At 45.7% G+C, this 13,311-nt stretch overlaps 1 protein-coding gene across 1 annotated transcript in view; it reads right to left on the reverse strand.

Annotated features, from left to right (window-relative positions):
• CFAP210 (cilia and flagella associated protein 210) overlaps positions 1–13,311 on the reverse strand; it is a 478,304-nt gene that overhangs the window by 374,410 nt on the left and 90,583 nt on the right. Inside the window, exons 3-4 of the mRNA XM_069616166.1 lie at positions 10,035–10,208; positions 8,803–8,999 (exon numbers count right to left, since the gene is read on the reverse strand). Coding sequence (XP_069472267.1) covers positions 8,803–8,999; positions 10,035–10,208 — 371 coding nt within the window. The remainder of the gene's footprint in view (positions 1–8,802; positions 9,000–10,034; positions 10,209–13,311) is intronic.

Raw genomic sequence — 13,311 nt, forward strand, 5'->3', positions numbered from 1 at the left:
CCCGTTGTTCTCTGTAACAGCAGTGGCTGCATGGTTGAGGGCTAACTTTGTGCAACTAGGTTGGGATAAATTGGGGATTAGGGTTCAACTCTGGTGTGTAGCTCATCCACGGGGGCTCATTACAAGTTTGCTGGTATCCCGCTGGTAATTCTGGTGGCATAGCGCCAAACTGCCCCTCCCGTTTCCACCACCTGATATCCCGGTATTAAACTGGGATATTCCAGCTGAAGGAAACGCCAGTACAGTAAATCCCCATTCCATGGAGTCTTATAGGACTCCATAGAGGTTAGTGTGGCATTGTTTTGCCAGGGGGGGGCGATTTATCGGCAGGTCAGGCCTGGAGGTAGGCCCGTGGCCCCCACCAGCAAACTCGTGCTTTCCCGGTATGGATAAAATGCTGGTGCCAGAATTACCAGCAATTTTACCAGCATTTTTCCCATCCTGGAAACTCGTAATGAGGCATCAACTGGGTGATCCCCCTAAATCAGCTGGGTCCCTGGTTTTGATCCCCTGCACTGCTGTTATTTAGAAATAGTTACTAATTGTTTTGATTTATAGATTGCTTTGTATTTGATGTGTTGTTATGTACAGTAGTTTGGCTGCATGCTACTGGTTAATATGTTCAGTATTTATTGTAATTTGTTTATGTTTTTTGTTTGTATTTATCACCTGCTGTTTGTACAGTAGAGTGCAGTACTGTACACATTGTTATTAGTGTGTTTATTATGTACTGTCTTTATGAGCTACAGAAACTCAGAGGATGTTCTGCTGTTATCATTAGAGGATTACATGTCCCATAATTCAGGTTCATATGGTATGCCTTTGTGACAAAGTCCACAGCCTTGTCCTAGGGACATCTAGTGGAAGAACCAAAGGAGTAGGCTCCATCACCAGGATAGTGGAAGATGGACCTGAAGGAGGTACATGGGGGATGCCCTTGCCACCCTCGCTAATCCCCTCCATAAGGTAGAGGACAGTCAAATGAAATCAACTGGGGATAGGGTCGCTTTAAGCGAAGTAGCCCTAACACCTGGGGAGAACAGGCCACGCCGGTTCAGAGGAATCAGACTCTTCCCAAGTGCAAAGCACAGTACTTTACCTTTCACTAAAGTTGGGGACTCTATAGCTACTGCCCCTTTGAAGTGGGTCAAGGAGTGGCATTACCAGATAACCAGGGCACCTGCACACTTGGCTCACCTCATACGGGTGCAGGAATCCCACCGGAATCTACAGAAGCAAAGAGAGGAACTTGAAGGAGGAAAGGAGACCCGGCAGTCAGCCATTCATTCATTGCACACGGCCTCCCCTCATAGAGCTAACAACAGATAGGCGAAGGGAGTCTACCTCTGGGGGATTAGGGCATAACAACTATAGAGAGGATCAACCAAGAGGAGGGATTAGGCAGCCCTAGGTGCCATAACAGAACTAGCAGACATCCTCTGGGCTTGAGGCCCACTAGCCTATCCATACACTAAACACAATTCCCTTAACCCAGAGAAAGGCTGGAAGGCAGGGCCAGAGCAAGGCAAGCTAAGGGAGGACAACCCAAGGAGAGGGCCAAGCCAATTCCAAGTTTCAATTTCAGGCTGTAAGTCATCCCAGGGGGCCGAGCCTGATCAACTCCATTTCAGCTAACACACCTGGATTCCCTTTGACCATGAAGAGGTTGAAAGGAGGGAACATGGTACTTAAAATATTGCACAAGCTTAGTCTGTCAGAAGCTTAGTTTGTCAGTGTTTGGAGAAGGAGCTGGAGACCAGAGAGAGGAGCAGATTTGGATTAGGATGGAGGAAGGAGCAAGGAGTGTGAACATGAACAGGATGTTAGGAATAGGGAACATTGGAAGAGGTCTTTGAAGGTTTGGGATACATTGAGATAGATAAGAATAGGGAAATTCAGAAGGTTTAAACAGGGCAAATCTATCTATTCCCAGGTCCACAACAAGCAGGAGACTCCCTTGCAAGATAGTCCCAGGGACAACACAGTATTTGGGTAGACCGAGAAACAGTAAGCACTTCCGGATTAAGGTTGAGGTCTGTCTATAAGCACTAACATGGTTGCCACACAATGGTTCTTCCTGCATGCTTTGATTGTGTGTTTAATGTGAAGATTCCCTTTTGAGGAATTTTCATTAAGGACATTGTTCTGGGCCTCTCAGCCTCTGTGTTCTGTTATTTGGGCTTCGCACCTTTCCACTGAATCACTGCTCCTTGCTTCCCACCTTTTTTTGAGGACATTAAGCCTTCGACCCTCTCACCATATGGCCATTCACCTGTGTCTCTGTCCTTTGTCCCCTTAACTTGCTTTTGTTACTTTTGCCAGCTCTTTGGTTCCTTCCTCACTCCTGCACTGCCAGTGGTGTCAGGTCATTCATTCCTCATATTCCTCCCAGCCTGTTGCCGGTATCAGGGAATATTGTCCCCGAATATAATGTCGCCATACATATAGTCGCCGGGAAACAGCATAGGCAATATTATATATGGGGGTAAATGGGTACAGGGGTGTCCCCTGCTACCTTTAAAAAAAAAATCCATATGATAATGTCTCCGCAAAAAAGGACCTATTCTTACATGGCGACATTTTTGTGGTGACATTAACACATGGAAACCTGTTGCCCTGCCAATCAGGGGTGCTCTTTATATTCCATCTCTCACCCAGTGCTTTCCTAAAGCTGGGTTATTACCCATTCAGCACTCTACTGTGCCAGGCGGAGTTATCCACTCTCTGACCTCGGTCCTGGCATGCCCTGCTGAGGAGTCTTACAGGACCATGTAAGAAGGGATTTTTTGCTTAGAAGTACGGTGACTACCCAGGTTACCTCAGCAGTAGTTTTCTCTTTTCTGCTGGATCAAACACATACCTGTGCCCTGTTTGTCTTTATAGTGCACGTATTACACTACATTTTTATAATCAGAGGTCACTACATTTCCTCTAGCCATTGGGAGAATCCTTTTTCGTGTAGTCGTTTAGGTCCTCTCCACTGGATTGGGAGTAGCCAGAGAGAGGTGTCCATGGCCTCTGAGTCTGGTAAGGAGAACTATAATTATTAGGACAACTCTTGGGGGTGGAGAGGATGCTACCTGCCATTTGACATGCATTCATTGCATCCTTTTATCTTCTTCTGGTGAATAGCAGAAAGAAGGGACTGTGGCGACAGGTCCCTTGAGTGGGACGAAGAGGGAAGAGTTGGGAGAACCATTGAGATTCAGGAGACAGATGGCGGAAGGGGTGAAAAATGTGAATAGGCAAAGAGTGATGTTTGGTTGAAAGATGGGTGCTACCTAGATGGGTGAAGAGGATGAATGAGTAAAGAAAGAGCTACTTTGGTAAGGGAAGACTGACAAAAGGGGCTAAGAAGATTACATAGAGGTCAGAGAGGATGGAATAAAGTTGAAAGTGATAAGAGGTGGTTAAAGTAGAAGAGAGAGACAGATTGTGCAAGAACTGATTTGGGAAATAGATTATTGAAACATCAAAATAAATGCAGGCAAAGCCGACTTGGTGGCAGATACCACATGAAGGATAAGGAAACAGGTGTTTGAGTGTGAGAAAGGCAGATGTATTAGGCAGCTGAGCCTAGCAGCTGAGCCATCAAGAAGCTACTGGACTCCAACCCAGACTGTGGAACATGCCACAGTCACTTCCTAATGTCCCCGTCCCCTTGCTGGGTCAGTTCACATGACCAGCCGGGATGGCTTGCTAGAAACAGACCCATGGCAGCTCACCTTGAACCAAGGCCGTCAGTTCGCGATAAACCAGGCCTTCCAGGAATAAGAAGGGTTCAGGACCCAACAATACAACTCAAGGGGAAAAAGGGGTATGGAAACCCTTGAATCCGAGTTGGGTCTGACCACTGAAACTGCAGATACTTTGCTTTAATAGACTTTCTTTTGGTGCACCAGTTTATACATCTTGGGCAGTGGGGGGCAACCCTAGCACTACCTGAACCCTGTGAGACGTTTGGAATGTTTAGTTAACCAGCTATCCTCCTGGCCCAGGGTATTTCAGGGGCAATACATTTGTCTTGGAAGTAAGACACTGCAGAGCAACACAGGTTTGAATTCTGGTCTCGCGCTTAGAGACTGGTCTCTGGTTTGAAGCATGTTACAAAAGATGAATTAATTTTAGTTATTAGAGACCACCGAGGTATACTGACATATTGAGCTGAGCTGCACTTTATGCCTTCCCTCTTGGTGATTTTGCCCCTGTGCTGTAACAGTTACAAAACACTTAAAATATATTTGCATGAATGTGTCTGGTATATTGATCACTGTTATCTAAATTACAGTACCAAACCAAGCACACGCATGGCTAGCTTGGGGTGGCATCACAGACTGTATACAGAATCTCTACTTTTCTATGAACTACGCCCATGGCTACAGGTGGTTCAGAAGCACTGTTCAACTGAAGCTGCTCCTTGTGTGCTCTCTCCCCTCCTCCACCCATTCATCCCTGACTGAGTGCTGAGGCCTACAGTACAGTTTTCAGTTGATAATGATGGGCTTGCCACTGCGGGGGGAGTGTGAATCAGCACCCTTAGGTGAACCTCCAGGTGTTTCATGGTGGCACTTCAACCAGAAAAAGTGTCATAGTCGTTAGATTGGCTACTCCATCACCACCTTCCAGAATGGCTTGGGGACCAAGAGCTGGTAATAATTGGCGCACATCCTTGCGTTTGCATCCACTCGATACAGGAGCCCCTGCATGTCAATTAAATGGGAGGTTTTCAGGGATCGGCTCTCTTGTTCAGACACCAAGTTCTTCAGAGACATTCCCAGGGCATCTGCAAATTCCACAGTTGCAGTACCTGGGACTCCTAAAGGATGGGAGTCTTTACCGTGGGCATCTCATTTCCCCAAACCTGTCTTCGGCACTTTCTGTGTCTATGAAGATTCTTCACTTCCTCAATCTCCAGAACTAATATTCTTTCACACACCAGTTGGGCTATGAGCTGGCCTGGTTTTATGACATAAGTGGTCAATTACTTCAGCTCCTAATTTAGTGAATGTTTATTGGCCAATTCCGACTTGGTGTCGATCCATACATGTCCCTTCTGGTACCTCTCCCTGTAGCCTGGTCTTGACTATGGCCTTGCCCCGGGTTGGAACCACCACTTCATCTCCATACAGATCACATCCTGCAGCCCTTTGGGTTGCTCTAGTGGGGAGTCGGGCAGTCTATCTGTAACATTTTCCTTGGCTGTGGGCGAGCTCTATATCGGAGTCTGAACAATCCCACAATGACACCACGTGTCACAGTCTACCTTCAGGACACACCAAATCTCAGAAATGGTTCAAGGGTATTATCATTTTGAAGGGGGTCCAACTAAGAACCATCCCTCTCTCTAGTCTTCCCATGGACTTCCTCCACCCTATCTCAGACTTCCCTAATCCCCAAGATGGTCACTAGAGATTGGTAGCTCCTACTATCTTAGTGACTAGAGATGAAAGCCCAAAGGCAACAGCCTTATCTGTCTCACTCCATGTTGCCTCCCACAAGAGATAAGGATGGTTCACATGTTGAAGGATGTACAGGGGGAGAAGGCATAGGAAGGGAAATCTGGAAATCTTCAGTGGTGCTAAGAAAGAACAAAACATTGTGTATTGTAAGGAACTCATGGTGACAACAGTAAGACAACAGGCACAAGTGATCACAGTTCAAAGGTGTTTATTTAAACAATATGCAGGTGGGAAAAACGCCGAATCGAAACCTAAATCTAAGATGGGAGCAAGCGTCAACCATCAAATGAAAAATAAGGCAGTCCTTGTGGTGTCTTGTCAAAATAAAAGGCCTATACTAAGAAAAATCTATTGCCAATTCCTTACAACTAAATACAGAAAGAGTGAGGGATATGATTTCAATAAAGAAAGAAGTGTTCTAAATAATATGTCAGGATGGGCTTTAGCCCGGGGTCTCCCTTCTCCACGTTTTGAGCATGGGGTTAGATAGTTTTCCTGTGCACGGCTTTCCCAGCATGAGCTGACAGTTCCTGGGAAAGTATCAGGTTCTTCCTTGGGTAAGTCTCTTTCAACAAATGTCTCCTGCCTCCAGGGACCTGATGGGTTTAAAAAATAACAAAACAAAAAGTCCCTCTCAAATGTTCAGTGGTTGACGCCTTCACCCATGGGTCCCCCTCTTCTGGGCGCAAACCCACAACGAGTTTCCATCAGTATCAGGACCTTCAAGGACCTGGTGTCCCCCTCTTCTGGGCGCTGACCCCTCAGACATGTTCAACAAATTAACAAAACAGTTTCTTTTCAGCAAGCTTTGGGTGGTAACCTTCTGCCCCTTGATCTCTCTCGGCCAGGCTCGGGCCCCAGAAGACAAGGGGGACACTTACCTTCCCCTTGTAATGCTCACGCTTTCACAAATCTTAATGTCTTTTTACACAGGTTTTGCCACTGGAACACTTTGGGTGACGGCTTCACCCATGGATCCCCCTCTTCTGGGCATAAACCACTTACAAATCGAATTCAACAAAACAAGCACAAAGTTCCTTTCCAAATGTACTTTCGGGGTGTTGACTTTCCACCCCTGGATCTCCCTCTTTCTTGTTCGGACCCCTCTTGGACGTCAGCCTCCCTCTTCCGGGTTCACGCCTGCCAACCTTTGCTAAACAGTTTACTGTGGACATCCCTCGGTCGGGTTCACTCCTGTCAACACACTTTTCATAGGTACTTCTTGCTTCGCCCCTTTTTGTCAGCATCCCTCCACCGGATTCACTGTTGCCAACTTTATCAATCGTGCCTTTCTCAATCACCTGTTGGTCAAAGACTTTCGACGGTACAGAGGATTTTGCAAGACCTCTGTATGACCACTTTGACCGTTTCTTCGTGGCATTCCCCAAGGCCTTCTGGTATTAGCAGTTTTCACAAACAACGGATTTGACCAGAGTCTCTCGAGTAAGCACCCACGTGATGCCTGATCCCTCTGCAGCTGGTCGCTCCTTTCTCTCTCTGCCTTCTGGTCCTTGTAGTTTCTATGCAAAACAAAGGGGGGGGAGTTCAGCCAGAGTCTTTCACACAAGCACCAACTTGGCGCCGGAGCACTCTGCAGCTGGTCTTGAATGTTTTGCTTGCATCTTGTAGTTTCACCACTGGGCCGCCCTCTGTTGGGCTCAGAACCTTCTTGTAGCTCTTCAAGGTTCTCCCTCTGCCGGGCTCAGACCCCTTTTCAAAAAGTCACAACAAAAGTTTTTGGGACTTCTAGTCCCAGAATGCATTTGGGTCGATTTTGCTCCCACTTGGTTGCTCCCCGAAATGGCACTTTCTGTTTTTGGGAGCTGCAGAAGCCAAAAGGGGATATCTATAGGAGGTCAGGGTCTCCCCCTCTGCCCTTCAGGGACCTGGGTTCGCCTACCTGGCCCAGGGGAGGTTTAACTGTCGACCAGGCAACCCCAGCTGCCCCTGGACTTGCCTTGTGGAAGGACAGTTTCCTCCTCCACACTGCAATCTCCTATCTATAAGCAGGGCCAGTGTTTGGACAGTTTTCTTCTCCTCCTACAGGCTCTCTCCTGCTCTCTGGTACCTTCCAGCATCCCCGACTCGCTCACAGTGCAGTTGCTGGCTGCTGCTTTCATACTCCCAGGTAAGGTTAATTGGAGTCAGGTGTGAATAGTTGTCCCTCCCTACCTGACTCTGCCTGACCTCATTATCGGGACAACATGGAGACTGCCCATATGAATCCATTGCCCATTGATTCCTATGGCTAATCCTCATGACTCCCATTTGCCTCTTCCTCGTCCCAGTCCATGTGGATTTCAGTGGAGGAATGGGATTATGGGAGTTGTAGTGTTGTGGAGAGGTAAAATTAGTTTTGGGTTTTAGATTTAATTTGGAGTTCCCCTATTGTTTTCTCCATCTTTCCCGTAAGGTAAAGTGTTGGGGGGGGGTGGGATTTTGGTGACAACATCCCATAAAGACTTCTGGGTATCGGGTAGGGGTGCATTGGAAAAAAATTGGATACCGCGTCTTGCCCAAGGGTGCTCCTCTCGCAGTATCCAAGGACACCCTGCCCAAGTGATCCTCCCTCGCTCATCCCCCCCCAGGTTTGGGGTCCAAGAGCGATGGCCCTGCCCTGGCCACCTGAACAAAGTATCCCGGGAATAACCTGGGAGAAACGCCTCAGGTTTCTCACAGTATGGATACCTTAGATGACTGAGGGTGCATTGAGTACATTATGTAAGTGATTGCAGTGGGTTGAGGAAGGGTCAGGCTAGTAGAATAGAAATAGAAATAAGGGACACCCCACCTTTATCAAGACACCACAGAATTCCCCCTCTGCTCTCATCTCCCCAGTAGCACAATTTTCAATCCAAGACACGGGCTGCCATGGTCTCACAGAATAGTCTGAACTGGGGAGATATGGGAGCTTTGCGCATTTCACTGCCTGGCCTAAAAATACTGGTATCCCTGCACAGCTTTAGATGATGCTCAAGCCTAATGATGAAGCCTCAACACCTTGGCAGTGGACCCTGCCCACATACCTTGCTACATTTCCAGACAATATGTAGCAACCAAACCCCTTGCCCAACAGAAAATGTTTCAAAGTAAATAAACAACAATGGCAAACACAGTAAAGCAATTTTACTGGCTACAACCAAAAATAAGATTGGTTTACGTAAACCTGAATGATCTGTCCATTTGCACTTACTCCTGCTTTACTTCTGATTAATTCCCTATGCACTTATAATGATTGATGACAGACTACTGAGTCTACAATTGTACTTCATCATTACTTATTTTAAACAATTTCATATTTATTCAAAATGCACTGATAAGAAAAGGAATCTTGTTCACGTACTGTTGGAGAATGTCATTGGCGTGTTGCTTTCTTTCCATAAGTCGGTGATATGCTTTTTGCTGCTCCTGCAGTGTCTCGGCTTCAAATTTGCGCTTCATTTGGTCATCATCCTGTTTTTTCCTAGCGCATGCAATCTTGTTTTTAAGTTCAATCTGTGCTTCTCTTTCCCTTATTGCTTCAGTCAGCATAAGCGCACCCTACAAACATAATTGCCATTACACACAAACAATAAATGTCCCTGTTCTTTTTAGACAATACATCCAATTGTAGAAGTAATGTCAATATTTACTAGTGAGTGTGAACCCCATTAAACCGAGTATTTCATATTAGAAAAGACCAGCTGAAATGAACAGAAGATTATCTTCATTTTAGTATAAAGTACCTTGTTGGAATGAATTTATATTGTAAGAGTTGACAATACTTTTATTTAGCAAATGTTGAATAATTATTATGAGATGTTGTTTGTAGTGTGTAAAGTTGTATTAACTATATCACACTCATTAATAAAACAATATAAAAAAGGCAAGCTCTTAAAACGAAATATATTTGAAATCATTTAAACAAAATGAAGATGGGGATGGTTCATATATGGTGGGGATGTCAGCGGCTGAAACACTTCTGGCAGGAGGTAAAGTCCAAGGTGCTGGAGATTATGGAAGTGGACAGGGACTTTGAGGGGTTGGAGGTGCTCTTGGGCATGATCCTGGACCAACAGCGGTGTGTAGGGGGAAAGGCGGGGAGGCTATGGGCAAATCTCAAGATGGCGGCAAAGAGGTGTATAGCGAGACAGTGGAACCAGAAGGAACCACCATCTATTGTACAGTGGTATTATGCGATCTGGGACACAGTGGACATGGAAAGAATGTCGCTGATAGCTAGAGGGACGTTAAGGACTTTTAACAAAACGTGGTCTCCTTTCTTACAGTTTGCAATCAAGGACATATTGCATCTATATATCCTGATGAGACTACAGACACTGGGATTTTTGGACGAAGAGGGGAATCAGTCAGAGCCAGAGTGAAAAATTATAAGGTCACCCGAGGACTAGGGGGGAGGACTGAGGAGGAGGAAGGAGGGAAAGTTATTGATTATTGAAGTTGGATCTTATAATTTTGAAGTAGACTTAAACACATTGGTGTCATTGGTGTGAGGAATCGTGCTTTTCTGTATATGTGAATTGAGCTGTTTAATAACATTTTGGTTGGAAAAAAATGAAGACATATATACATTACATGAAATCTTTTGACTTTGTCAATCTGGCAGTACAGCTTGGTCTTTGCCTCTTGTATAGCTTGTCTGCGTTTCACAGCTTGGAGTTCATCTTCTTCCAAGTCAAGTCGTTTCTTCTCTGCTTCTTCTTTTTCTTCACGTTGAAGTTTTGATTTAAGTCTCATTTGTCTTTGACCCTTCAGTTCAGACATAACAAAGCGTTAAAAATTATTCTTTCTAACAAACATACAACTGAGCATCTTAAAGAAAAAATAAGCTTAGGCTTGAGAATCAAAGGGGACATACTTTTGGTTGGGGAGCAGAAGACTGGAAATCCAAAAGGCAAATATCCCACTATACTTGAGAAGATAACCTGTGGCCTAGTTATGCACCAGCAGTGTGCCAACACTCATGTAGAAGCTTTTGTGGTCGTTTATGATGATGTGTGCAGGTAAAGGTTGTGCGGGGCAAACAACCCCAGGGCAAATATCCCACTAAAACGTGTTGCCTAGAGAACATTTAACTGGAACTTGGCAGGATCTGATTCAATGTTATCTCCAATTAAACACTGCTTAAGCCTTCTTCTCTTAATTGAGCAGTGTACGGTTTTGTCTTTTGCCAATCTAAAGATATTTACTTGCAGTAAACTGTTACACATTTGTATATTCCTCTACTCCTGCGTTTTCCCTACTCCACATATTTTATTTCATATGATACAGCATACAGGAACTATGGTGTCTCTGGACAAGGGTCAGCATCAACCATGGCTTCAATAACTGCAAGGGTGAGTCATGAAAGTGCAGAGATGCCAGTGCTTGCATGCACTCCTGCGTTGTTTTTGCTATCAGAGACACACCCCATTTTTATATGGGCCTAACTCTGTGAGCCCTCGCAGACATCAAGGACATTTAATGCTTTCCTGTAAAACTCATGCAGTGTACCCACAGCAGACACTGATTCATGTTTGTTTCTTTGCAGTGCAACTACACAGATTTCCTGCAGGGAAACGGTGACACATTCAAAAACACAGTCACTTTTCTTACCTTCCAGGAAAACACCTGTAGAGCTGTAAGGAAGGCATGGTATCAACAGTAAGACATACTACACAAGTGACCATAATTCAAGGGTGCTTATGGAACTTCAATTGGGTTTGAAATATGCTTATCTACTCCTAAATCTAAAGATGAGAGCAAGCTAAGACCATCAAATAATAATAACACAGTCCTAGTGGTGGCTTGTCAAAATAAAGGGCCTATACTAATAACCCCATTGCCAAGCCTTACTTCTAAATACAAATATTGTGGAAAACAATGTTATGCAAAAGAAAAGTGTTATTGATATATCAGGATATTCAAGCCATTGGTTTCCCTTCCCCACGTTTTCAGCACGGGATGAGGCAGCACACTCGAGCTAGCATAGTCTGTGGCTTCTCTAGTACAATGGTGCAGTTCAAGACTCCAACATCACAGCCTTCTGTACCAGAGTCTCTTTGCCGTTCAAAGTCTCTTCTTTGAGAGGGCCTGATGCAACAAACAAATAACATAGTTAATTACTTTCAGGATTCTCCTATGCACACTTTTCTCAGGTGGTTTACTGTTCACCTTGGATCCCCCTCTGCCGGGTTCAGATCCACTTTAACACAAAGTTTGTTTTTCACATATACACAATTTTCTTAGGATTTCCATGGGCCTCATTACGACCCAGGCGGTAAGTTACCGCCTGGGCCGTGACTTTACCACCATGGCGTAAACTACGTTTACGCCATGGTGGTTGGCGGACTTACCGCCCCATTCCGACCTTGGCGGGGCGGTAAGTCCCCAATCCCCATTTACCCTTCCCCATTCCCATTTTTGCCCCATAGGGCATAATGGGAGTGGGGAAGGCGTTAATTACGCCACCGTAAATTACGGTGGCGTAATTAACTCCATGGTCCCTTAGCGCCATGGATTTTAACACCTGCTAAAAGCAGGTGTTAAAAGCGCCATGGCGCTAAGGGACCTCGTAATTGGCGGTAAGGGGTCGGCGCAGCTAACGCTGGCGTAAACCCCTTACCGCCAGGGTCGTAATGAGGCCCCATGTATCCAATTTCTCGGGTGACTCACGGTTCAACCCGGATCCCCCTCTGCTGGGCTCATATCCGTTCTAACCAAAAATTTGCAATCAGTCTCCCTCTGCCGGACTCAGACCAATTTACAATTGTAACACACACTTTTTTTTAACACAAAGCTTTCAATTGATCTCCCTCCGTCGGGCTCGGACCAACTTTATCTACTTTGCCATCAACTTTCTTTACTGTATGACCATTGAAGACTTTCGATTGTGCACAGATTTGGCTTGACCCATTGCAGGAGCACTTACATTCACAATCCTTTGCCACTCTTTCCCTTTTGTCAACTCTCAGCTGAACAACTTAAACAGACCTTCGATTGAGCATGAACGCGGTGCTGGACCACTCTGTCAAAGGCATCATATATTTTGGCTTCAAAGTTCAATCACTCATCTGCAGTTCAACTTTACTGGCGTTGGTTATCACACGCATTTTATACAATGTTCTCAGATCCAACGCTCGCCATACAATGTTTCTGCTTGCAACCTTGCCTTCAAGACAGACCGGTCTTATACCAGTCTCCCCAACTCGCCGGCTGTGTTGATTTCACTGACACTGCTTTCTTGTTGGAGCCAAGGACAGTACCACGGCAGCTTGTGATTCTCCCTGCCTTGATTATTGATTTGGGAGGGCCTCGGGTACCTCCGACACACAATGCAGGATTCCTCATCCTGGTTTCCTGGCCTTACGCTTTCTATTCTCGAGGCTTCATGAAAGTAACAGTTCCTTGTCAAAAAGGTCAAGGGAACTTCCATCCTTGTGATCCCCTTCGGTTTCACCGTCTTTCTCCTTGTGTTAAACTGCCATCTTGGAACTGCTGTTTCCTCGTGTTCTTTGCCTCGCTCAGAGTGTGCAGTCATGCCCCGCCTTTTATCCGTGTGGGGAAGTGTAATGGAAGTAAGGTGTACGTGGTGGTCAGTAATGGGCTGACCCTTCCTGACCATTGTATTGGGACACATCAGGTATATGGTTCGAGTGTTAGTCCGTTTTCTCTCATCTGTCCGTGAGAAAGTGTTTGTGTTGTGAAAGAGGAGGGTCTCGAGTTCTAAAGTATCCTACCTGGTAGGATGGAGTAATAGGGAAGGGGATACCGCTTCTCACCATCTGGTGTCCCGCTCCCTCTGCCGGAAGACCCCTCACCCAGGTGATCCTCCCATACTGGTCTGCCCCCAGGAACTGGATCCAAAAGCGAT

This window comes from Ambystoma mexicanum, chromosome 9 (genome assembly GCF_040938575.1).
Source record: "Ambystoma mexicanum isolate Mex_15411 chromosome 9, UKY_AmexF1_1, whole genome shotgun sequence".
Classification (NCBI taxonomy): Eukaryota; Metazoa; Chordata; class Amphibia; order Caudata; family Ambystomatidae; genus Ambystoma; species Ambystoma mexicanum.